Source organism: Lampetra fluviatilis, chromosome 1 (genome assembly GCF_964198595.1).
Source record: "Lampetra fluviatilis chromosome 1, kcLamFluv1.1, whole genome shotgun sequence".
Taxonomy (NCBI): Eukaryota; Metazoa; Chordata; class Hyperoartia; order Petromyzontiformes; family Petromyzontidae; genus Lampetra; species Lampetra fluviatilis.
The window spans coordinates 39,537,515-39,563,038 of record NC_136275.1 but is presented as its reverse complement, the minus strand read 5'-3'; the positions used below and the strand labels follow the sequence as shown (position 1 = coordinate 39,563,038).

General features: G+C 43.8%; 1 protein-coding gene across 5 annotated transcripts in view; it reads left to right on the top strand.

The window, feature by feature from the left end:
- The first annotated feature begins 8,783 nt into the window (after positions 1–8,783).
- USP7 (ubiquitin specific peptidase 7) overlaps positions 8,784–25,524 on the top strand; it is an 87,434-nt gene continuing 70,693 nt past the window's right edge. For 4 of the 5 annotated variants that reach the window (XM_078862692.1, XM_078862683.1, XM_078862673.1 and 1 more), the window contains exons 1-4: positions 8,784–9,205; positions 18,601–18,702; positions 22,765–22,963; positions 24,476–24,614. In XM_078862692.1, the coding sequence (XP_078718818.1) occupies positions 9,127–9,205; positions 18,601–18,702; positions 22,765–22,963; positions 24,476–24,614 (519 nt within the window). In that variant the 5' untranslated portion in view covers positions 8,784–9,126. The remainder of the gene's footprint in view (positions 9,206–18,600; positions 18,703–22,764; positions 22,964–24,475; positions 24,615–25,524) is intronic. The other variant, XM_078862666.1, reaches the window with a different exon arrangement.

Sequence of the window (25,524 nt, the reverse complement as noted above, 5' to 3'; positions counted from 1 at the left end):
TACATTTTTAATATAACACTATGTATTATTCTACCCACCCTAATGTGTATCAAAATGGTTTATTACGTCCTTCCAGTGATTGCTAAGCCAGAATCCATCTTCTCGGTTAAAATTGTCTCTGTGTTTGTAAATGTGGATCGCCTCATGTACGAATCTCTCATGATAGCCAGATGGCTTGCAGAGAACCTCTGTCTTGGAGAAGTCAATGTCATGTGAGCCCACTGAGTTGTAACAGTGATCTGCCACGGCTGAGGTGTTTGTCCTACAGTGTTTCAGGTCAGCTTTATGTTCACGGATGCGGTCCGAGACATGTCGTTTGGTTTCCCCAATGTAACTGCTACCACAGAGGCAACTTAGTTTGTAGACACCAGGGTACTGTATGTCTGGAACCACATCTTTTACAGACGGTACCAGATCACGGATTTTATGTACTGTGTTGAATCGGACCTGGATCTTGTGTTTAATCAGGATTTTGGAGATCTTTTTTGTGACCCCAGCAATGTAGGGTAAGGTGATGGTCTTGAAAGGCTCCTCAACAGGATCTTTCTTGGTGGTTGGAGTGATGGCTTTGCGGATTGTGTAGTCGGAGTAACCATTAGCCTTAAGAGCTTGGCGTACGTGTTTGAGTTCACTGGAAATGTGTTCATGGTCGGAGATGCATTGGGCTCTATGATATAGAGTCTTGATGAGAGAATTCTTCTGGGATGGATGGTGGTGGGAATCCGGTTTTAGATAAGCATCCGTGTGGGTGGCTTTCCTGTAGACAGTGGCTCATTGAACCATCAGGTCTCCTTTTGATTAGGACATCCAAAAAGGGTAGCTTGCCATCATGTGAGAATTGTTTTATTATGTTTTATTTTTATTATTTTATTACTTCCCTTCTACGTGACTTTACCGAAAGAACCAAGAAGATGAATCCCTGCAGTCACGAAAGCTTTAAATCGAAATTTAACCGCCTCTACGGGGAGGGTTTCCACATAACTTTGAGATCCTTCAACAAGCTCCGGGACAAGAAGGCTCAGCTAATCGAGTCTCTCACCTTTCTGAAGAGATGCCGCGACTCTAAGGTAATACCGAACGCATTTACACTAACATCTGCTGCTGTAACTTCTTCTAATGCGAAACGAATTCTGTCTAGAACTAGCTTAGCTCTTATCTCAGAGAAAATCAGACTTACGCGCACCGAACTAGATCAGTTAGACAAGACACTCTACAAATCACACTTATCCTTGAGTGCAACAATGTCCACATCGGATTGGGAACATGTGGAAAAAATGACTGCCTCTTCAGCTGCCGCTATGTCGACTAAATGTAAGGACAACTTGATTTCCAAATTCAACCGCCTCTCAAACAAGAAACCGGACCCACACATTGAAAAGCTAGATGTTAACAAAGTCGTAATTAATCGCAGTAACAGTCCTATTTCTGAAGGTTTGAAATCCGTTTTAGCTAAAGGACTAAACTTTGCAGTCACACCTAGACACATACCAGTTAATGATATAATTGCTCGAGTAGATGTAGCTCTCAAGGGCTTGAGTCACATCGCTGCAGACGTAGCAAGATCGGAAATCTCTGTAACCCTCAAAAACGCTAAGATGCCAGCTAGCAACATCAGCAAAGATGAGCGTTTTGAATTAGCTCAATTAAAAAAGAGGGATGACATTGTCATCCTCTCAGCCGACAAAGGCAATGCCACTGTCATCATGGACAAAATAGAATACAACAACAAAATTCAAGAACTACTCACCGATGGCAGCTATACAAAAATAAAAAGAGACCCCACCAACAGCCTCGTCTCCAAAACCAACAACATCATTTCTGCTTCAACCGCATTAATTGATCAGACCAAACAGTTCTCGTTGAAACCTTCTGCAGCCAGGCCACCAAGATTGTACGGCTTGCCAAAGATACATAAAGAAGATACACCTCTTCGTCCCATTGTCTCTACTATCAACTCCCCGACTTACAAACTGGCTCGTTTTTTGTCCGAAATCCTACGGCCTTTCACTGGAAAAACCACCTCTGCAGTACTAAACTCTACTGACCTGGTATCAACAATCAAGGGGATTGCCCTGTCCCCAGACGACCTGCTTGTCAGTTTTGATGTGGTTTCCTTGTTCACCAAGGTGCCTGTGCCTGACACCATCGCAATCATTGAAGACTTGGTTCATCAAGGACTGAATGCTGGGGTACCCCCCCTGGTGAGACACTGCTTAACCAATACATACTTCACCTGGAATGGAACCTTCTACAAGCAAATTGAGGGCACCCCAATGGGCTCCCCCTTATCTCCGGTTGTAGCCAACATCTTCATGGAGAAATTTGAGACGGACGCCATCCAGACTGCGACTCTACGCCCGACCTTATGGAAGAGGTACGTAGACGACACTTTTGTCATCTGGCCACATGGCCGGCCTGCTCTAGACCAATTTCTCGACCATATCAATTCCATACACCCAGCCATCAGATTCACCATGGAAGTCGAAAATGATGGCAAGCTACCCTTTTTGGATGTCCTAATCAAAAGGAGACCTGATGGTTCAATGAGCCACTCTGTCTACAGGAAAGCCACCCACACGGATGCTTATCTAAAACCGGATTCCCACCACCATCCATCCCAGAAGAATTCTCTCATCAAGACTCTATATCATAGAGCCCAATGCATCTCCGACCATGAACACATTTCCAGTGAACTCAAACACGTACGCCAAGCTCTTAAGGCTAATGGTTACTCCGACTACACAATCCGCAAAGCCATCACTCCAACCACCAAGAAAGATCCTGTTGAGGAGCCTTTCAAGACCATCACCTTACCCTACATTGCTGGGGTCACAAAAAAGATCTCCAAAATCCTGATTAAACACAAGATCCAGGTCCGATTCAACACAGTACATAAAATCCGTGATCTGGTACCGTCTGTAAAAGATGTGGTTCCAGACATACAGTACCCTGGTGTCTACAAACTAAGTTGCCTCTGTGGTAGCAGTTACATTGGGGAAACCAAACGACATGTCTCGGACCGCATCCGTGAACATAAAGCTGACCTGAAACACTGTAGGACAAACACCTCAGCCGTGGCAGATCACTGTTACAACTCAGTGGGCTCACATGACATTGACTTCTCCAAGACAGAGGTTCTCTGCAAGCCATCTGGCTATCATGAGAGATTCGTACATGAGGCGATCCACATTTACAAACACAGAGACAATTTTAACCGAGAAGATGGATTCTGGCTTAGCAATCACTGGAAGGACGTAATAAACCATTTTGATACACATTAGGGTGGGTAGAATAATACATAGTGTTATATTAAAAATGTATAAGGTATAGGGTGGTTTATAGCAATACAGTATGTAATTTAATGTTGGTTTTGCCTATGGAAGTATATAGTACGGTATAGACGCGTGTGATGTAAGAGAATAAAGTTTAGATGGAAGCATATTATATAATTTTTTACAACGTAGAATTTTTCATGTATTACTTACTGTTAGTAACTCAGCTTATTGTAGAGTATAGTAAGTTTACTGATGATGCTATGTAGTTTATACTTTAGTTTGTCATGCAGTTTATACTGTAGTTTTTTACGTGGTTGTTTAGTAACTACAGCTACATACTATTAACATTCCTTTCCTTTGTTAATGCTCCCCCCCTTCCCCCCCCCCCCTTTGATGCTGCTAATCCTGCATAATGCACGGGCATAGTATTGATTTGGAACCCCCCCCGCCCACCTCCTACGCATTTTCCATATGCTGAATTCCTCTTGATATGCAAATTATTTTGTTTAGGCGCTCTTCTTCCCACCTCCCCCCCCTCTAACCCAGCTTAAATATACGCTCCAAGCTTGGGGTGTTTCATTCTTCGCCTGAGGATGGCTGCTTGCGTTGTGGCCGAAACGTCGTGAGAATTGTTTTATTATGTTTTATTTTTATTATTTTATTACTTCCCTTCTACGTGACTTTACCGAAAGAACCAAGAAGATGAATCCCTGCAGTCACGAAAGCTTTAAATCGAAATTTAAGTAGAACGTGTTGTCTATATTTAAAGTTGCGCATTTTAATGTGACGTCACATTTCTCAACCCCCCCCCCTTCGTCACACATCGTGACGTCATTTATGGACGGCCCCAATTGCCTTTGGACAATGGGACATTCACCAATCCATTGACTATTGAATTGGAAAGATTCACCAAATCATTGCCTATACACTGGGAAATTCATCAGGCCACTGACTGCATTGGGAAATTCACCAAGCCATTGCCTATGTGCATTGGGAAATTCACCAAGCCATTGCCTATGTGCATTGGGAAATTCACCAAGCTATTGCCTAATCGATTGGGGAATTGACCAAGAAATTGAGTATGTATTGGGAAATTCATCACGTCATTGCCTATGACCCTATGTGCATTGGGAGATTCAGCACGTTATTGCATATGCATTTGGAAATTCACCAACCTATTGCTTATGTGTACTGGCATATTAAACCAGTGTCTGTGTGCACTGTAACATTAAATTATCCATCATTCATGAAACAGAATAAATGAGTTAACTTTCCACCTTGAAATTTCTGCCCCTCCACAGACATATATATGTTTACACATCCCATCATCCACACGGCTTTCTGAGATTACATTTCAGCAGCATTGGTTCAACACAAGCCAAGTCTGGACCGGTTTTGACATGCAGTGTCTCATCAGCAGCCAGGCTCGAACCAATGCAATGAATCTGCCAATAAAAAATAACTACTGAATGCATATGGTAACCTAGAACGATATAACATACCTTTCTAAACTCATTGGTCGTAAAAAATGTGTTTTTTTACATAATTGGAACCTCATTTGCCAGTAACAAAATATGATAATAGTTTTTTTACCCTTTTATCTGGCAACAAAACTGATACCTTTTTTACAAGGAGTCATGTTTGCATTGACCACAATACCTGCCGTCGGAATGCAAACAAAAAACATAACCAATTATCAAATGTGGTTTTCAAGAGTAACCAGCGAACAAATTACGCCATACATGCAGAGCGTCCACTGATTCGCTTGCAATTACAGTACTAGCTAGTTATTGATAACCCACAAAATGGGATAGTTATTTAATATATTGATGTTCATTATTCAGATTTATTTTCCAGAACTATGTTGGCTCATGCAATGGGAGGGGAGGGGGGGGGATACTCAGTTGAAACAAAATTCAACAAGGGGTGGTGTACAATAGCCAAACAAAGTTGAGAACCACTGGTTTACAGGTAAAGTCTCCAGTCCCTAGTTCGACACCACACAGGAGTGAGTTACTGCTCAAATGAGCATTGCTGTGGTGCCCGTCTGGCTCTAGCACTGATCGCAGTGGTGGAAATTCAACGCTCCTATGACGGGGGCGAGGTTATCCATAAAAAAAACTGTTGACTTTCCCCACAAGGTGGTACCAATTTTATCGATCCCAGAGGATGATGGGCAATTTGAGTTAACCGAACTATAGAATACATAACACAAAACAACTATCAGCGTTTTGTCGAATATATAAGTAACAAAATAAATACATATACACACTTCCAGTTTATTTTGTAATAACGGCAAAATATAACAATCAGAAATACAATAAAAACATGTGATCTGTAGTGTGGAGATGGGTGACTGAGTGGGTGAGTGGGATGTTGTGACTTGCAGTGTAGTGAGTGGGTGAATGCGTTGTTGTTGTTGCCTACCTGAAGAGTGGTGGGTGAGTCAATCTGCATTATATTACACTGTGTAACAAAAACAATGTTCCTGTGAAGTGTTATTTTATAATTGCTTATGCCTCAAAAGTACAGAAATTGGCTATTATTCCCCACAAACTTTGTTTTTTGTGACCAGGGCACAAAAGCAAAGGTCATAATCCACTCCATTAATAACACTGTGTAACACATTTATTTATTTTTTGTTTCTGGGCAGCTCAGACAGTACATTTCATTAAAGCGTGTTTTTTTTTTAAAGTCTTTTTAAATATTTTTTTTGAAGGAGCTTTAGTAGACCACTGCCCACGTTCTGGTCATCCAGAACAGACCGTAACATCGACATGTCACGACGCAATGCCCCTGCGATCCACAGATACGAAGGAGTCATCACAGCGATGCTACATTACTAAGCTACTTTGACGTGGCTGTCTGAAGCTTGACCACCTTGAAATGTGAAATTGTAGTCGTTGCTCTGCATCTACCATCAAGCCGTAAGAAAGAATAAAAGAGACGCCGATAACCAAACTTCAACAGCCGCCACTCGCCACTAGGTGGCGGAGATGTCACCGCGGCGCCGGTGCCAGGCTAGGTGCACCTTCAGGCCACGTGAAGTGTCGAAGGTTCGCTGACAGGAGGCTAGGGAACAGGCCCAGGGGGTGCCATGGCTTGGCTGATTTGACTGAGATGACTGGCAGATGCACCAGCTGTACCCCCTCTACTGTGCCAACTTGCTGTGCTTTATCCACCCGGCGCTCCGCTCGTTGTTGTGAGCGTCGCTCCTCCGCCCTCCGTTGTTGTTGGAGGACGACTGCCTCCGACTGCCCAGTAGCAGCGTCCTTCACGAGCCTCCTCCACAGAGGCCAATCTTGACCACCGCTGGTACCAGTCTCAAGCAAGTCCACTCAGCTGCACATCCTCACGTACCGGTGCAGTCCATCTCATCCCCATCCCGTGTCGTGCCCGCTGTATGAAATGGAGAGCTACGCCGCTCTATCCGATGTAGGGAATGCAGAGCTACGTCGCCCTATCCGATGTACGGAATGCAGAGCTACGTCGCCCTATCCGTTGTATGGAATGCAGAGCTACGTCGCCCTATCCGATGTAGGGAATGTAGAGCTACGCCACCTTATCCGATGTAGGGAATGTAGAGCTACGTCGCCCTATCCGATGTAGGAAATGTAGAGCTACGCCACCTTATCCGATGTAGGGAATGCAGAGCTACGTCGGCCTATCCGATGTAGGAAATGTAGAGCTACGCCACCTTATCCGATGTAGGGAATGTAGAACTACGTCGCCCTATCCGATGTAGGGAATGCAGAGCTATGTCGCCCTATCCGATGTAGGAAATGCAGAGGTACGTCGCCTATCCGATGTAGGGAATCTGGACTGTTTTCTTGGGTCTTTCGGTAAAGTCACGTAGACAGGTTCAAAGAAAATAACAAAAAATAACAAAAAATAACAAACAAAAAACTACGACGTTTCGATCGCAACACAAGCAATCGTCATCTCCTGATGACGAGTGTGTGTGTTGCGATCGAAACGTCGTAGTTTTTTGTTATTTTCTTTGAACCTATCTCAGTGACTTTACCGAAAGACCCAAGAAGATGAATTCCTGCAGTCAGGAAAGAAGCTTTAAGTTTAAGTCAAATACTTTATTTATCCTGGAGGTATCCGATGAGCTATGAAGCTCGTTTCACAGACGTCCAGTAGGGGGAAGGGGTCAGAACGTTACAACAACAAAAACACGATATCAATGCAACATTTTGGAAAGGTAAACAAATAATTTAAACATATATAAATAAAACTACACTATGTTTCATCTTACCGGGTAAAGCCCACTGAGGTTTGGACTTGTTTTTTCAGAAGCGACCTGACACAAATGATAGCTCAACGAAGTGGCTTATCATGTGGAAATCCACAGCAATAAAACCATCGATATATCAATGCATGTTTATACACGTGGATGTGAAAACCCGCACGACCACGAGAAGAAAAAAAATCAACGCCGCGCCTATCCGCTGTAGGGAATGTAGAAACACGCCGCCTATCTGCTGTAGGGAATGTAGCAGCACACGGCCTATCCGCTGTAGGGACTGTAGAAGCACGCCGCCTATCCGCTGTAGGGAATGTAAGAGCTACGCCGCCTATCCGCTGTTAGGAATGTAACAGCACGCCGCCTATCTGCTGTAGGGAATGTAACACAGCACGCCGCTTATCTGCTGTAGGGAATGTAAAACCATGGCGCCCATCCGCTGTAAGGAATGTAGAAGCACGCCGCCTATCCGCTGTAGGGAATGTAAAACAACGCCGCCTATCCGCTGTAGGGAATGTAAAACAACGCCGCTTATCCGCTGTAGGGAATGTAAGAACTACGCCGCCTATCTGATGTAGGGAATGTAACGCAGCACGCCGCCTATCTGATGTAGGGAATGTAAAACCATGCCACCTATCCGTTGTAGGGAATGTAGAAGCACGCCGCCTATCCGCTGTAGGGAATGTAAAACAACGTCGCTTATCCGCTGTAGGGAATGTAAGAACTACGCCGCCTATCTGCTGTAAGGAATGTAACAGCACGCCGCCTATCTGCTGTAGGGAATGTAACACAACACGCCGCCTATCTGCTGTAGGGAATGTAGAGCTACGCCGCCTATCCGCTGTAGGGAATGTAGAAGCACGCCGCCTATCCGCTGTAGGGAATGTAAAACAAAGCCGCTTATCCGCTGTAGGGAATGTAAGAGCTACGCCGCCTATCTGCTGTAGGGAATGTAGCAGCACGCCGCCTATCCGCTGTAGGGAATGTAGCAGCACGCGCCTATCTAATGTAGGGAATGTAACACAGCACGCCGCCTATCTGCTGTAGGGAATGTAGAGCTACCACGCCTATCCGCTGTAAGAAATGTAGAGCTACGCCGCCTATTGGCTATAGGGAATGTAGCAACTTGCCGCCTATCCGTTGTAGGGAATGTATAACCACGCCGCCTATCGACTGTATGGAATGTGTGAGGCCTCGTCGCCCTATCCGCGATATGAAATGTAAATCCTTTTCCGCCGCCGCCTATGCGCAGTGGGAAATCCAATGAGCGCGCCGCCGCCATTTTGTCAACGCCGCCTATGACAGCGGCGAGGAGGAGTGGGGGTAGAGGCGGCGTCCCATCACCACTCGCTCCGCGTTCCCTCAGCAGCTACAGCAGCTACTACAGCTACAGCAGCAGCAGCCAGCATCGCCACAGCCAACACGCAAGGCGCCTCGTTCGTTAGAGGCACCCGCGACCCCTCCACCCCTCCACCCCCCGCTTTAGCGAGAAACGGGGCCCGAGACCCGCGCGCAGACATTGGGCGAATAGCGAGCAAGTACGTCCGAGTGTCCGTCCCCTCCAGGCACGCGTCCCCCTCCTCCCTGGCGCCAAGGAAGAGGATGAACAACTGCGTCAAGCTCGAGCAGCAGCATGAGCAGCAGCAGCAGCTCAGCGAACCCGAGGAGATGGAGATGGAAGGTGAGTTAGTGAGTGAGTGGCTCGTCACTGTTGGGCCCCACCACCGACGTCGTCTCGCGGCCGCGTTATCGTTGTTTAGCGTCGGGCGAGGTGAGGGGCTGTTTGTTTTAATTGTTGCACTTGCTGCGATGGTGTCGCTGGTAAGCCGATGTTGACGCCCCACCGCTCCCTCGAGGGTTGTTTGGGCAGGAGGAGGAGGCGCGGGGGGGGGTCGAGAGAGGCCGAGGCGGCGTGAGCGGCTGTAATGGCGGCGGCGGCGTGCACAGCGTGCGGGGACTGTACACGCGGTGTCTGTGTGTCTGTGTGTTTGTGTGTCTCTGTGTGTTTGTGTGTGTCTGTGTGTGTGGGCTGTGTGTGTGTGTCTCTGTCTGTGTCTCTGTTGTGTTGTGTGTGCTATGTCTACGTGTCTCTGGGTGTGTGTGTGTCTCTGTGTGTGTGTGTGTCTCTGTGTGTGTGTGTGTCTCTGGGTGTGTGTGTCTGTGTGTGTCTCTGGGTGTGTGTGTCTCTGTGTTGTGTGTGTGTTATGTCTGCGTGTTTCTGTGTGTGCTGTGCTATATTTATAGATACTGTACGTCTGTTTTTGTTGTGTACTGTATGGTTAGTGTATACTGTACCTTGTTTATTTTCTTTGTCCCACTGTACACGTGCAGTTTCTTTGTACATTATTTATGCGTGTTTGTACTCGGTACGGTATATTAACAATTTTAGAACGTTTTACTGTGTAAGTGTGTGCTGTGCGTATGCTTTGAGTGTGTACTTAGGCGTGTCCTGTGTATTACTGCATTACGTACTGTATGTGTATATACTCTATGCGTGTAGACTTAGTTTAGATGTACTGTGTGTACTGTATTTGTCTGTCTAATCTGAGTGTACTATGTGTGTGATAATGTGCGTATAGTACTGTGAGTGTATTATGTTGGTGTGTGAAAGTGGCTGTGTTACTGTTGTTGGAGTGAGTGGGGAGCGGTGGTGTCGGGGTAAGCGCGCTACGAACCCGGTGACCCGAGTTCGATTTCTTCTCATGGCGAACACCACCAGTGACGATTATCTGAACCAGTCCTGGGCCTCCCCTAGGTCTACTCAGTCTCAAACGAGTCCCTGGTGTGGTAAACATCGCCACTAGGGAGCCAAAGACGGCCAATCGTGGTCCAGGCCACCCCTGGACTGTGTGTGTTTGTAAACATGTGTGTGTGCATGTGCCGCTGTACTACTACTGTGTGTCGAGGCCTCATGCGTGTGGGCTGTTTTTGTTGAAGTGGCCTTGTTTCTGTATTCGTTTATTTACGTGGGAGGTAATATTTGTGTTTGTGCATATTTGTGTGTGGATGGGTAGAGGTGAGCTTGTATGTGTTTTGTGTCTGGTGGAGGTAGTGTGTGTGTGTGATAACTGGGAAACTTATGGATTTGTTAGACGGTGTACGTGTCAGGAGTAGGCATGTGAAAGTGTGTGTACAAATGGGTGTTGTGTTTGTGCGGGTTTACACAAATACAATGTGTGGGTGGTGCACGTGTGTTGGGGGTGTGCTCATGTGCGTGTTAGGTTATTTGTAGCTGAGGCTACATGTGAGTGTGTGTATATATGTTGGAGAAGTGTGGTATGAGTGGCGAGATGTTCATTCCGTCGCCTGGTATGCAGGAGGTCGTGTGTTCGATCCCGACCATGTATATTTGGAGTTTGCATTTGGTCGCATGGGGTTTTCTCTGGGTCCTCCGTTTTTTCCGTCCACATTTGGAGCATTTGGCTGCTATAAATGTCTACATGATAAGCCACTTTGTTGAGCTATCATTTGTGGCCAGGTCGCTTCTGAATAGGAGCTGGACCTTACCTGGTAAAATGCTCAATTGTTTATAGTTTAGGATGTGATGTCTGTGCATCTGTGTGTTCATGTCATTTGTATGGAGAGTTGTGGATTGAGTGTGAACCTGTCCAAATTAGGTGCTGATAACCACTTGCTACAACAATATTTAAGATGATGTTTGGGGTCTATGTGTGTAAGTGTTTGTGTACAGTATGTGTGTGTGTATATTCCTATCTCGCAAAAGTCCCTTCCTGGTGTTGATTTGTAAAACGGATGACATGTCTGGCTTAACTCCCTAAATTGTATATAATTAGCGCTGCTCGGTGTCAAGAGATAAAAAAACTCTCGCTGGAATTGTGGGTCTCTCTGTGTGTCTTCATGTTTTAAATGTTCTTGTTTGTTCGCATGTATGTAGGCATGCCTTAATGAACCTTTGTTTATGTACAATAAATAGTGTGTGGACTATTGAATGCAAAGATATATATCATGTGGCTATGAACACTTATAGGTGTGAGCGTCAGTGTGCATGAATGTGTGTTCGTGTGGGTGCGTGGTGCTGATCACCCATCCCTCGTGTGCCGTGCCGGCCTTCATAGGTGCTGGCTAACAGCACTTGCCCCAACAATCTGTTAAGGCTATACGGGGGATCTTTGTGTGTGTGTTCGTGTGTGTGTGTGTTGTGGGGAGCGGTGGTGTAGTGGTTATTGAGCTACGCTATGAACCCGGCGACCCGAGCTCGATTACTGCACACGGCCAACGCCAGTGACAATTATCTGAACCAGTCATGAGTTTCCCCTTGGTCGACTCAGCCTAAAATGACTACCTGTTGCGATGTGTAAACATCGCCACTGGGGAGACAAAAGCGGCCGGGCGTGGTGTTGGCTACCCACCCCCTCGTGTGCCGTCTCGGCCTTCATAGGTACTCGCTAACACCACTTGCCCCCACAGTCTGTTTAGGCTATGGGGAGGGGGGGGGTCTTTGGTTTTTGTGTGTGTGTGTTTGTGTGTGTGTGTGTTAGTGTGTGTGTGTGTGTTAGTGTGTGTGTTAGTGAGTGTGTGTGTTAGTGAGTGTGAGTGTGTGTGTTAGCGTGTGTGTTTTCCGGGCACGGATCCCACGGTAGCTGCTCCCTGGAGGCGTCACGCGTCACCGCAGGCCAAGTCGGTCTCCTCCCGCAGTCATTGATCAGATCATTGCCCCCCCTCCTCCTCTCTCTCCATGCCGTGGGTGTTGTCGGGGATGGTGAGCCCGTCTCAGTACACCGCCACCTTTTCTGTGCAACCGCTTTCGCTCGTGTTGTCGGCAGAGTGCGAATACGTGTGCCTTCTGCGTTCGACATCCAGCAGAAATGGTTATTCCTGTGTTGAGAGAATGGGAAAGGCGATTTGTGGCGCGACCAAAGCTAATGGTGAGTGGCATCGTAATGGCGAGCGTCGCAGAGTGCAGATTGTTACCTTTTTGAGGGCCCTAGAGGCGGTAATGATGTGGCAATGCCGCTCTTGTATGGAATCATTGCAGTGTAGGATTTTTTGAGGAAGTCATTTCCCCGCTGCGTGTTTGCTCCTGTCTGAGAGTGGCGATTTTATAACCCAGAGAACAAGGGGCATCGTGTAGGTCACCCACCTTTATTGACACCCTCAACGTAAAACTAATTTTGTGGGACACACCGACAGCCGAAGCTGTATGTACGTGCGTTGAACTTCTTTCGCTCTGTACATAGACAAGCGTGCTAATCGGAGGTGCCAGGGGAAGGACAACAAGCTAAACGCAGGAAGCTTGGAGGTCAGGTGTTGAGTGCAAGTGTTGTCTTAGGATGAGGCAAAAGTTAGGAAGTTATTGTGAGATGTGGCATCCTCTGACATCTTCAATTAAATATTAAGTGCCTTGCCAGCGATCCTGAATGGGTGGCGGGGCACGCATATGGATAGTGCTGTTCATTTGGGGAACACGACCTTCCCAAGATCCCCCGATAGCATTCCGGCTTGGGTTAAAATGTAAATTGTTGCTTTGTACATTTCGAGTTTGACCAGTCTTGTTTTTTTTGTCTATCATCACAACATTTGTGCTAAATGCATGACCAACAACAGTTATAATCCCAGCTCTGACTTTGCTCTGGTTGGTGGAAGTTGCACCGCATATTTGAGCGGCTTTTGGTGTGAATGACATGATTGTATTGCTGTGACGCGACGTGTTGCCCTCTCTCAGTCGTTGCAGTGTGAAACTGGCCGCTAGAACTTTACTGCAGGCGGCAACAGACTGCTGCATGTGCCAGTGACGTGATGCCGATGGAAACATTATTCTAAGCTGGCTAACAATAATGCATGTGCAGACTATTTGTAATTTTAGGAACAAGTCCAGATATACCAGTTGTGGAATCTGGCTGTCTCTTGGCAGTTGTACAGGCGTTATTGGGATGTTCAGTGGTCTAATGATGGTCCGAAGCTGAGATATTTCATTAAGGGCAAAAAATAAAAGCAAAATTAAACTGAATACTTTTTACCCACTTGCTCATTTTATTTAACTCGAAAGGTACATTTCTGGTCACTTGGGGTGAGTTGTTACCTTTTGCAAATATAATGAGGAATTTGAATTAAACTATTTTAATTACATGTGTATACTATAAAGCATATTTTGTGTGCCTAAAATGCAGACTGCAGTGATTGCAGTAAGTTACGTCTTCATCAACATTTACCCAATGTGCAAGCACAGTATTGACAACTACGTTGTTGCGTTGGGGAGATCGTTTAAAAAAAACAGTTCTCTATATACAATGTGCAATACAATATAGATAGAACATATAAATATGACCGAGTCTTTAGATGTGCAGATGTGGGAGTAAGTAAATGATAACCGAAGTTATAAGAGTTGCGCATTTTATTAATGTGCTTATGCGCATCTTGGGAACGGCAAAAATAAACTTGTCGTTTGGGATATTTTCAGAAGGTTAAGAACGAGGGGGGGTAGGGGGGTCATGGGATGCCATGGATGAATAGGAAGGCACCTCACAAAATCGGTCATGGGCAGAGGAGATGAGGGCAGTCAGACAGGGGAAGTCTCCCGCAGTGCAAAAACTATTCAACTATTTTCATTTCACCAGGTAAGGCCCACTAAGCTATGTAGCTCTTTCTCAGAAATGATAGCTCAACGTAGTGGCTTATTATCATGCAGAAATTTACATCAGCAGATACTCTTAAATAATCTGGACGCATGTTTTTTTTAAATGTGAAGGTACAAACCGGAAGACCTGGAGATAAATCCATGTAGCTACGGAGGGAACATGCAATCTCCAAATATACAGGCGTCAGGGTTGGGATCGAACTCACAACCTCCTGTATACCAGGCAAGGTAGTTAACATCTCGCCACCGTAAGGTGTAGGGAGCTCCACACAAGAGGCAGCAGTGACCTCAATATGACAGGACTGCGAGTACAGTTGGACGTTTGAAAAGCCATTTGTGATGCATAATAGGCCGATGAACAATGTAATCATCCCTGTTCGCCCTGGCAGAACGTTTGTATATGGCATGCAACTGCCAAGTGAACATACGTGTGCAAATAGTCGCCATTGTAGTTGATCATTAATTTAATAATTAAGAATGGCCTTTGTATACTGTAATGGACGGTATTGTCATTTGACACTATCGTTTTCCATAATGCAACGTTTTCATAATTTTTACCCGTTGCGAACACTTGTGTGACATCAACGATAGCAGTATAAAAAAACAGGCACTGTATCGTTCAGTCATTAAATTTTTTTTTATAGTAGCCATGATACGATGCATCGATTTAAATAGCCAGTTCATACACAAGGGGTTAAACTTCAGCTTACCTTACTGGAGCAAATGTGGACAAGATAATATCGGTGATAAGTATGGGAAATAAGGCAGCGGCATTTGAATGAGGAAGTACGGTGACACATTGAGGGATAAATGGCTGTGTAACAGATTTCTAGTGGACACACAGGATCTGCTTGAGTTCTTCTTTGGCTGTCACATGTATGTCATATTTAGATAGTCGTGTTTTGTTCCGGACTGTCGTGCCCAATGATATTTACAAGTAAATGTTAATCCCTCAAATTGTGTACGTTTATAACAGAACCAGAAAGGTAATAATTTCGAGGTGGAGCTCAATTCATAACAGTTTTGTAAGAGGATGAAGGTGGCAGCAGTAGACATCATGTGGAGTACCGGTAGTCGGTTTAACACGTGGGCTTATTATTTATAGTACCAGTAGTCCGTTCAACACGTAGGCTTATTATGTATCGTGCTGGTAATGTTTACCTCGTGCGGCATGATCAAAGAAACTGTCAAGAGTAAAACAAACTCAATTTATGGATTATATTATAAAGTCAGCAAATTCTTATTAAGATTGTATTACGCTATCTAAAGTTGAAAGCGCAAATGCATTGAGTGTTTGCTTGTGGCGAAGGGGGCATGATAACTGTTATAAAGATGACCCCATACGAAAACAACTTTTTAGTATGAAGTTGTGTTGCTATTATTTAAACCAGCCAAAATGAATCAAAGGGTTTCCGAAACCAAAACGATTCTCTCCCACGACCATTGCACACGCATCTCCCTCCAGATAACACCATTACGTGTGACGTCACACACGTGCCATTTACTGTCTCGTGCTGCTTTAATTGCAATGTCATAATTGCTCAAATACTTTCAAGGACAAACACATGTTGAAAATAACTTCACAATCCAAGCATGCATGATTTTCTTGCTTGTATATTTTTGTTATTATTTTTGTTATTATCTTCCACCCTCCCCCGCCCTCAATTTTATCACAATTGTACTTTTGGTCTCACGTCTTGAAAAAAATGTCCTTCAGGATTTTTTTGCACAACGTCGTTAAAGACTCTGCAGAACCAAATATCACACATCTACTTCTGAGATCTCTCCAAGTGACCTCTTCGACAAGATAAAGGGTAGTACTTTCCCACCTGCCCTGCTACTGAAAGTAATGTTTGTTGCATGACAATGCAACTGATTGTTTTTAAAAACATTTTACGTGATGGAATTTTTTGCATCGTTTTTTGTGACCGGGCTGAGACCATCAACTCGTTACATTTGAGAACCTAATCACAAGCCACTGCCTGGATTTGAGCCAAGGATCTCAGCCTTGCCTGCTCAGTTGCCATGTTTAGTTTATCGGATATTTTTAGGGACTGGTGGACCACAAAACAAGAAAGTAGGATGTAGCCGACCCACAATGTGAGTAAGGTAATAGTTTACTTGAAGATAATGTGTAAACTATCCGTTGAGCACATGCTTTTACTGCACATTTTATACCATTGGAACCTCATTTGCCAGTAGAAAAATATGATAATAGTTTTTTTACCCTTTTATCTGGCAACAAAACTGACACCTTTTTTTACAAGGAGTCATGTTTGCATCGACCACAATACCTGCAGTCGTAATGCAAACAAAAAACATAACTCTGATAATGTATGCACTGACCTTTCTAAGGAAAGCTGTCTCGGGTGTGGACCAATCAACTTCAAGGACAGTGCATACATTATCAGAGTTATGTTTTTGTTTGCATTACGACTGCAGGTATTGTGGTCGATGCAAACATGACTCCTTGTAAAAAAAAAGGTGTCAGTTTTGTTGCCAGATATAATGGGTAAAAAACCAATTATCATATTTTATGTTCTTCTTGGTTCTTTCGGTAAAAAAATAAAACATTGTGTTTTTACGATTAGCTCACTGTCCCATTGGAGTGATCATTTCACTGTTGGATGCACTGTACTGGACGCTTTACATGTCTCTTCATTGTAAAAGAGATATGGCAGAGTAGGGTCCTCCGGTTTTGCCCACCACATTTAGAAACACGCGTTGAGAATATTTGGCTGCTATAAGTTTCCACGTGATGATAAGCCACTTTGTTGAGCTATCATTTGTGGCCCGGTCGCTTGTGAAGAAGAGCCATCCCGCTCAGTGGGCCTTACCTGGTAAAATAATGAATAGTTGTTTTTATTAAACTTGGGTTCTTTGTCTTTGCTGAATGTACAGACATTAAGGAACGGTAATATGATGCCTCCAAAGACCAGCTTTGTGTTTACGTTTGGTAAACAGTTGCCCCCCCTTATACAAATGTTGGACAGTGCCGCATTATAACAAGTGGTATTGTCTGTAAACGGTAGTTCTCAAATTGTATCCTGCAAGGAAGTGTTGACCTGTAAATGAATATGTAACAGTGGTAGCTGTTATTAACGCTGTAGTATTCATAGCGGCTGTGGTTTTCGAAAAAAAATGTGTACTTTATTTTTAGACACTGTCTTCCCATCCGTGTTTATTTAGTAGAACAGCAGTTCTCTACTGCTGTATCTTTCCACCTGATGACGATTGCTTGTGTTGCGATCGAAACGTCGTGATTTATTTATTTTTCTACCTACGTGACTTTACCGAAAGAACAATGCTTGCTGGATTCGCTTCCTTAAAACATAAAATAAAGAATTTACAATCCCACAGTTAAGATTACCAGTAATTAGTATATCTCAGATTGATACAATAGCATCAGGTAATTAATTTGCAGATGATTTTCATCAATCATCGTTTTATATGATCAATGTAATGTGAGTAATTGTAAAATCGTGTCTTCGTTTATTCCTGACATGACCATGCCAAAACACCTTTTGTAATTTTCGGGCCACCTGCAGTCCCGGATAGCCATGTTGTTGGCAACATGCTTTTGTTTGTAGATGTTGCTGTTTTCTTCTCAAGTTTCCCTGGCACTGCACAGTTTGGCCATGCGGTGTTGCCTTCCAACCCTTTAATACTTCCAGTGGAAATTGTTCACAGGATACCCTTGTTAAAGGGTGTCGCTGCGTAGTTAATTTCTACCTTTTCTGATTGAAAATGTATGATGTATTCTTGTGGTGGATTTAGGTTTTTCTAAAGATAATAATATAAATAATCTGTTTCACCACATAGCGATACAATAAAATAACCTTTTAGCCCCCTGTAGGTTGCGGTGACCAAGGTTTTCCAACGGTTTGTTAAAAGCAATTAAACATCTGGACTGTTTTTGGTTCTGTGATTCTCATCGGCAGTGTGACCTGTTAAGAAAATGCTGCTGGGCTAGCATGACATTATATACAATTTGAACGTGTATACTTTATTTTATTTACATTTAGTGATTTGCTTACATTTCCTATACAGTGCACTCCTTTCGTTTGTTGTAACTTGTTATAACCCTGTGCCCCAACTGAACATCTGTGAGAAAGAGCTTCAGAGCTCATGGGATTTCTGCAGGATAAATAAACATTCTGAACAACTGTAGGGTGGCTCTATGGGAACCTCATTTGCCAGTAAAAATATGATAATTGTTTTTTTACCCTTCTATCTGGCAACAAAACTGACACCTTTTTACAAGGAGTCATGTTTGCATAGACCGCAATACCTGCAGTCAAAATACAAACAAAAGAACATAACTCTGAAAATGTGCACTGTCCTTGAAGTTGATTGGTCCACACCCGAGACAGCTTTCCTTAGAGACTTAGAGGGTGGCTGTTTTAGCACAGTAAAAATTGTACAAAATGTGGCGTGCCCCGCTGTGGTGCTCCGTGCGTAACAAGTTGCCTTTAATTCAGCAGGTGCAGAGGAAGCGCAGCACGATGCTCCCACTCCCATCGTCAACGGCAACGTAATTCCGGAAGATGGAAATGGCATCAAGGATGCGGAGATGGAGGAAGGTAAAGTGTGCGCTGGCCAACCCACACCATTTCTCGGCACTTGAGACTGTCAACGATTGTCCCCCACCCTCGAATCATGAATCGTCAGTGGATTGTGACGATTCTGGGTCATTGAGCTTTGACCGCAGAAGCTATAACTTCCTGCTTTGCCCATAGTGGTGAATGTGGCATCTCTTAGCTGCAGGGTTTTACGGGAACCCATGAAATTCGAAATATGTTATTTGGATAATGAGCCTGAGTCTCCACGCAATGAATCTGGTTGAAGAGAGAACTCTGGTTTTTTAACCATGTTAGGTGAGCAACGTCGAATGTAGTGCTTATTAAATTAGTGTCACACTCAAACACTTAGAGCCGTACTTAGGCAGAGCAATGTACTTATCAAATTAATAACAGTACAAGCTGGTAAGACAGTTCTTCAAGGGGGCGGGGGGAATGTGTTATGGGATTCAATTGGGCAAATAAGTATATGCACGGGAATGCGTAAACTCATTTGAAAAAAGATCCCCCGTATAGCCTTAACAAACTGTAGGGGCAAGTGCTGTTAGCGAGCACCTATGAAGACCGGAATGGCACATGAGGGGGTGGGTGGCCAGCACCACGCCCGACCGCCTTTGTCTCCCCAGTGGCGATGTTTACGTACCGCACCAGGTATTCATTTGGGGCTGAGTCGACCTAGGGGAGGCCCAGGGCCGGTTCGGATAATCGTCACTGGTGTTGGCAGTGAGCGGGAATCCAACCCGGTTCGCCAGGTTCATAGCGCAGCGTGCTAACCGCTACACTATATATACACACACACACATTGGGGGCACTCTAGCATTAATATTGCTGATAAGTGTTTATGTTTTTAAATATCTGCAGTGTTTGGTTGCCAATTTTGCCCAAAAAAGTAAACGGAGCTGGGAATTGACTTTGGTTAGCTTCACTTTCAGTTTAATAGCAATTATTTGAGAAGTTTTGTTATTTTGTTTATTCCCTGGGCAGTAAAAATATTCCTCTTGGCTCTTTTAGAAATTAGAGAGTGGCACAATGTTGGCAGATGTTATTATCGAGATATTAGTGGCAAGTGGATGGCTCTTTGTGTCCGTTTTCTCAAAAATCTGCGCGTTATTGAAGAAAATAATTGTACAAAAATGAGCACAAAAAGAAAACTTAGCAAATATTTATTTTTTCCAAAGTGGCAGCTTTGTTTTTTGAGATGGCGTGACATTTTTATTATCACAGTTTTTGAGCACAGGCTCCAAATGACCCAACATTCCAAGTGGCCAATAACTACTGGAATCAAGTAAAGTTGTCGGATTCAAGCCAATATACATTTTGTGAACTGAGAAACGTTATAAGAACTTAGGAAAAGAGACAATGAGAGCCAATGTAACATTCTGACCTACTCCCACGGGGCATCTCAGTGGGCCTTACCCAGTAAAATACAAAATAGGAATAGATGTGAGCCCCACAGGCCACCCTACGAGCAGCCTTCCCCACTCCTCAGCCACCCGCTGTGGGATGTTGCCACCGCTCGCTGTGGTGGTAGTGGCCCTGCTGCATATTCAATCGTGTCACGTGCTCGGCTCAGCAAAGCAATGCTGGATGTACGCGCAAGCAATGTTTGTACGTACGCGCAAGCAATGTACATCTGCAAAACAGGACTGAGCAGCTGCTGACAGTTTCACGTAGGGTTGGCTGTGACATCCTATCTTCCTCACGTTGCTACATCGAGCCTGTGTTTGGCTGCTGGTAAATGTGTAGAATGGTCCACTTTACCAGCATCTGATAGACGTGGCCAGAACATCGCTTTTTTGGCTGGGATGTCCCAACAGAGACTAGCACCGCCAGTTTTTATCTGATCTCATCAAGGAGCATATAAACCATGACGCGAAATTCCGTTCATCCTCGCAGCGGCTTTTGGCTCGCCATCGAACAAAGATGGTCACTGCATCGCATGCTTTCAGATGCGTTCCTGAGGCCATCTGGAACGCTCTTCCGATATTAGGAAGCCATTGAGGCTATGCACTTTTAAATCATCTTGATTGAAAACTCTTTTCTTCAGAACTGCTTTTTGTGCTTAGTTTGTTGTCCTTCCCCCGCACCTCCGACCGCACCTCCGATTAGCACGGTTGGCTACGTACAGTGCGAAAGAAGTTCATCATGCAAATTTAATGGAGCTTGTGAAATAAGTCAGTTGTTTGAAATACACGAACTGCATGAACAATCACCATCCTAGCATACATTAAAAAATCAGTCTGCTTGTTTGTCACAGTAAAAGCTACTTTATGAAATTGGGCCAGTTACAACTTTGAGTCTCGTCAGCAGAGCCAACAAAAGCCCTGATTGAACAAATGCTGCTGTGTTGCCAGTTATCAAGACAGGTTCGTCGTCTTACTCCTGGACTCCCGTGCTTCTGGTCTTAAAATCTTTACAACCAATTGGTGATAAAGCAGAGTATAAGCCACAACCCCAGTGTGTGTTCCAGACAGTGGGTTTATGTATTCTCAAGTTTCTAACTCAAGGCACGAAGCCAATTCGTGAGTGGCACAATAACGCCTCTAAAATAGTTGTTAGAGCAATTTCAGATGTGTTAAGCATGCATAAATCTTGCAATCTGATTTAATGCGTGGTTAAAGAAACAACCACGCTATAGGGGAAGAGGTTTGTTTTGCTGAAACAATAGTGATGTTTTTCTTGTGATAACCAAAAAGCTGTCACTTTTAAGGGTACTTGGGTTAATTGTGTGCTTTAATCTCATTTGGGGTTGTGTTGAGTTGTTTAGTGAAGCAGGTGATGTCATGTCCCCCACTACCTTCAGGGCTGTCCCTGCAGGCACGCTCATAAATGGGGCTGTCTCGTGGCTGAGAAGGCCAATACTGTCCTGGCATAGATAGCTTTTGATGCTATAAATAATAGACAATGGTTTGCTCCACCACCAAAAGATTAAATAAAGTAACGTTTAAGTCTGCCAACCCATAGGACCTCTGGATCAGTGATTTCAAGCGGCTTTGTTCAAGTGAGCAAACCCTATAACTAGTTTTATCGAGATGCTGTCATGAAGGCTTATATTCTGGCACATCTAAATGTTATTTTAGATTTTTATAGTAGTTTTGTTTATTATTTTTTAGCCCACTAGGCGTAATACAATACAGTTTGTGCACAAGCCTGCTTTTGAATCCATGGATCCGCCTCAGAAATGTCTGCGATGTGTGGCCTGGTTGCAGCCCAGCCCAGGCACGTCACCTGTCTGGTCCACTCTGCGTTGGTCTCGCATGCGGCGCATGGCTCTCCCGAGACGCATACTCAAGGGCGCTTACGTTGTTTTAGATTCATTATTATTGTTTGAGCCTTAAAGGCACTGGTATAAAATACATTATGAGCAGTATTTGGTTTCGTGCTGAGCAGATCATTCCAGAAATATTTCTCTCGTGATTGTTTAAGCTTACAATGACGAGGTCTACATTAGGCACGTAATATTATTGAGATTTCCGTTTCTTTCAGAGTACATAATTCCCGTCAGAAACTCCTTATTCCCATCCAAAACTCTAAAGCAGGGCTATTCATTTGTGCTCCCAAGTTAATTTAATCTGTCCCATGGCTTCAAATGGCCAGTGTTAATCTGTCCTCTCTCTCATCTCTTCTGAATACATCGCACTCCTCTCTCTTTTGTTTTTTCTGAATGCATCTCTTAAATATTTCTCCTACCTCTTATGCCTTCTGAATATACCTATTTTATCTCTCATAAATGCATCGATCTCCTGTCTCTCCCCTGTCTCTTTCTTCTGAATTATCTCTAACCTGTATAGCTCTTGTGACATATCTCAAATGTGCATGCATTTGTTTCCTTTAACTTACAACATAATGTAATAAAAATGAAATGTCTGATACACGACTCTTGGTACGTTAGTCAATTTGGCACTTGGCAGGAAGTTTGGGCAGCCCTGCTTTTAAAGGTTTATTTTATTTAAATGTTTATTTTATTTTTTCCACCTACATGTTTTACAGATGATGCTAAAAGTTTTAATGCGCCGCCTTAAAATGGTCATTGGCTGCGGCTGACAAAAAATGTTTCCTTTGCAGATACAAGCTGGAGATCCGAGGCCACGTTCCGGTTTACCGTGGAGCAGTTCGGCACGTTATCAGACACGGTGCTGAGCTCGGCTTATTATGTGCGCAACCTGCCGTGGAAGATCATGGTGATGCCACGTACCCACCAGGAGAGGCCTAACCAGAAGACTTTGGGCTTTTTCCTGCAGTGCAATGCAGAATCTGAGTCCACGTAAGCAGAATTTTTTTGGTTTTAAAATAAGACAGTGTTTGTAAATGTTTTCATGCTCCTCTTGTGAAACTGGGGTAACGTTTATTGGCGTTTCCGGCAACATGTTTGTATTTTGGTAAAGATGTAAGGAAAGGTGTCGTAAGAAAACTTGAATAATAGAAGCGGTCAATTGAGGAAAAGTTCATAATTGTAACGATAATAAAATATGAATAAGACATTATTTTAAACTTCCTGAATCACATTACTTAGCCTAGTGTACACCTTCATGATATTTTTGGCGCAAGTTATATGTGCGAATGATTTTTGGACATCACTTAGTAATATCCAACGTAATGCGAGCTTTGCTCATGTCACTACATGCCTCGGTCTCTTGTATTACGGCTGACCGGGTGATGTGACACTCGCCTGATCCTCACCTTAAACTCGCCTGGTACTTGTCATCTGATAGTATTCACTACTCTCCACACCGCTAACCAGACACTCACCAACTCACCTAATCCTCACACTCGGCACTCGCCTAACGGTGAATAGACTTTCACTTCTCGCCTAACCCTCTCACCACTTTAACCACTCGACATTGACGACTGAGCATTCACCAGACACGTTAATCGGACATGTTCATCAGACACCACTCGCCAGCCACCACACTCGGCAAATGACAAACTGGGAGCATCAAGTCAACTCTTTACTGAAGCTAAACTATTTTTATTCAGAGGCGACCTGGCCACAAATGGTAGCTCAATGAGAAGTGGCTTATCACATGGAAATGTATCGCAGCCAAATAACCTAAACGCAAGTTTCTAAATGTGGAGCGTAAAACTGGAGGACTCAGAAAAAATCTACAGGACCACAGGGAGCGAGACACAAACTCCAAATATACAAGGGTCAGGGTCGGGATTGAACCCACGATCTCCCGTATACCAGGCGAGGCAGATAAGATCTCGCAAGCAGCTCCCCAATCAGAAACATTGCATTTATTACTTTACTAAAGCAAGTGTCCTTTCTTTCGCCTGCTCTGAACACCTTAATTTGACCACACCTCCAGTGGGTCCAGGATTTGCCAGGAACTTCATATGCAGCCAATTGGGGGACGCACGCCACGGTTTATTGGTACTGTCGCTATTTTATTGTCACGTGTTAAATCCCGTGTGCGCTTTTGTTCATTGGTTATAACCATAAGATATTTCCGCATCACACATTTTCGGATGTGCTTTTGCGGCCGTCTGGAACGCGCTCTTCCTTCCGATATTAGGATGCCACCGGAGCTGTGCACTTTTAAATCTTGATTGAAAACTCATTCCTTTAAAACTGCTTTTTGTGTTTAGCTTATTGTCCTTCCTCTGCAACTCCAATTAGCATGATTGGCTACGTACGGTGCGAAATAAGTTGATCATACATGACACGACACATCAAAACAAGAGTGTGCATACTGTACGGTACGTGATTCAAAGTTTACATATTTCCTGTTTTGTTTCTGCCAATGATGACATGACTGTTTTGGTTTTTGTTTAGGTCATGGTCTTGTAATGCCCAAGCAGTGTTGAAGGTGATCAACGTGAAAGATGAAGAGAAGTCTTTTACCCGTAAAATCAGCCACCTCTTTTTCCACAAAGAGAATGACTGGGGTTATTCGAGCTTTATCCCTTTTAATGTGAGTACTCGCCACACCTGGTCAACCCCTGCACCACACCACCCATAGCCTCACAGTTCACTTTTAAGCCAATCTCATACACACACTCACTCATTGTAATGTAACGTTCATATTCTTAATGGAAAATTCCAAACCTTGCGAATTGTACAACAGTTATTTAATCTGCACCAGCTGAAACCATTAGTGTCGAACCAAATTGCGTGTCTGAAAAACCCAGAGAAGTTGAATTTTGAGTCCAAATTGATATTAACTTTACGTGAAGCCATGTTTAACAATTCCAAACCCTTCTCATTATTGCTGATGGACATGTATATTTTGTATTCTTCTTTGGTCATGTGTGAATTTTTTTTCTTATTATAAGCTCGTGGTTTTTAATGCAAATTCCCACTTTAGAAATGGAAAGTACAGCTGTAAATCACTAAACTTCTCGGCCTGTATTCAGCAGTGAACGTGCACCACATCTGACTGGAATCCATTGGAATTAGATGACTCGTACTGTTTTGCTCTAACTGCAAAGTTACCCGAGACACTTAATCACCAGTAATTGAGTGTGCGTGCCCATTGATTGTAAGTGCAATAAAACGAGCAACTGCTTCTATGGCAAAAGCTGCGGTGGAAGTAGTTATGAAACCCACGTTGCAAACAATATCGCACAACTCCATTTCACTTATTTTCAAGAGGCACACTATTCCACATTGGCTTAGCCTATATTTAATTTAGTATTGGGATTTAGGTCAAATTGGTTTTCTATTTTATCTTGTAAGCTTTATTCTTTTCAAATGTCGACCTGTGATTTTTCTGTTTATTTGTGAAATTGTCTTTATTAATGTCTGCAATAATAATGATAATGTCCTTTATATATAAGATGCACCATGATTTGGATGTGTATATCATCTAAAGACAACTTTGT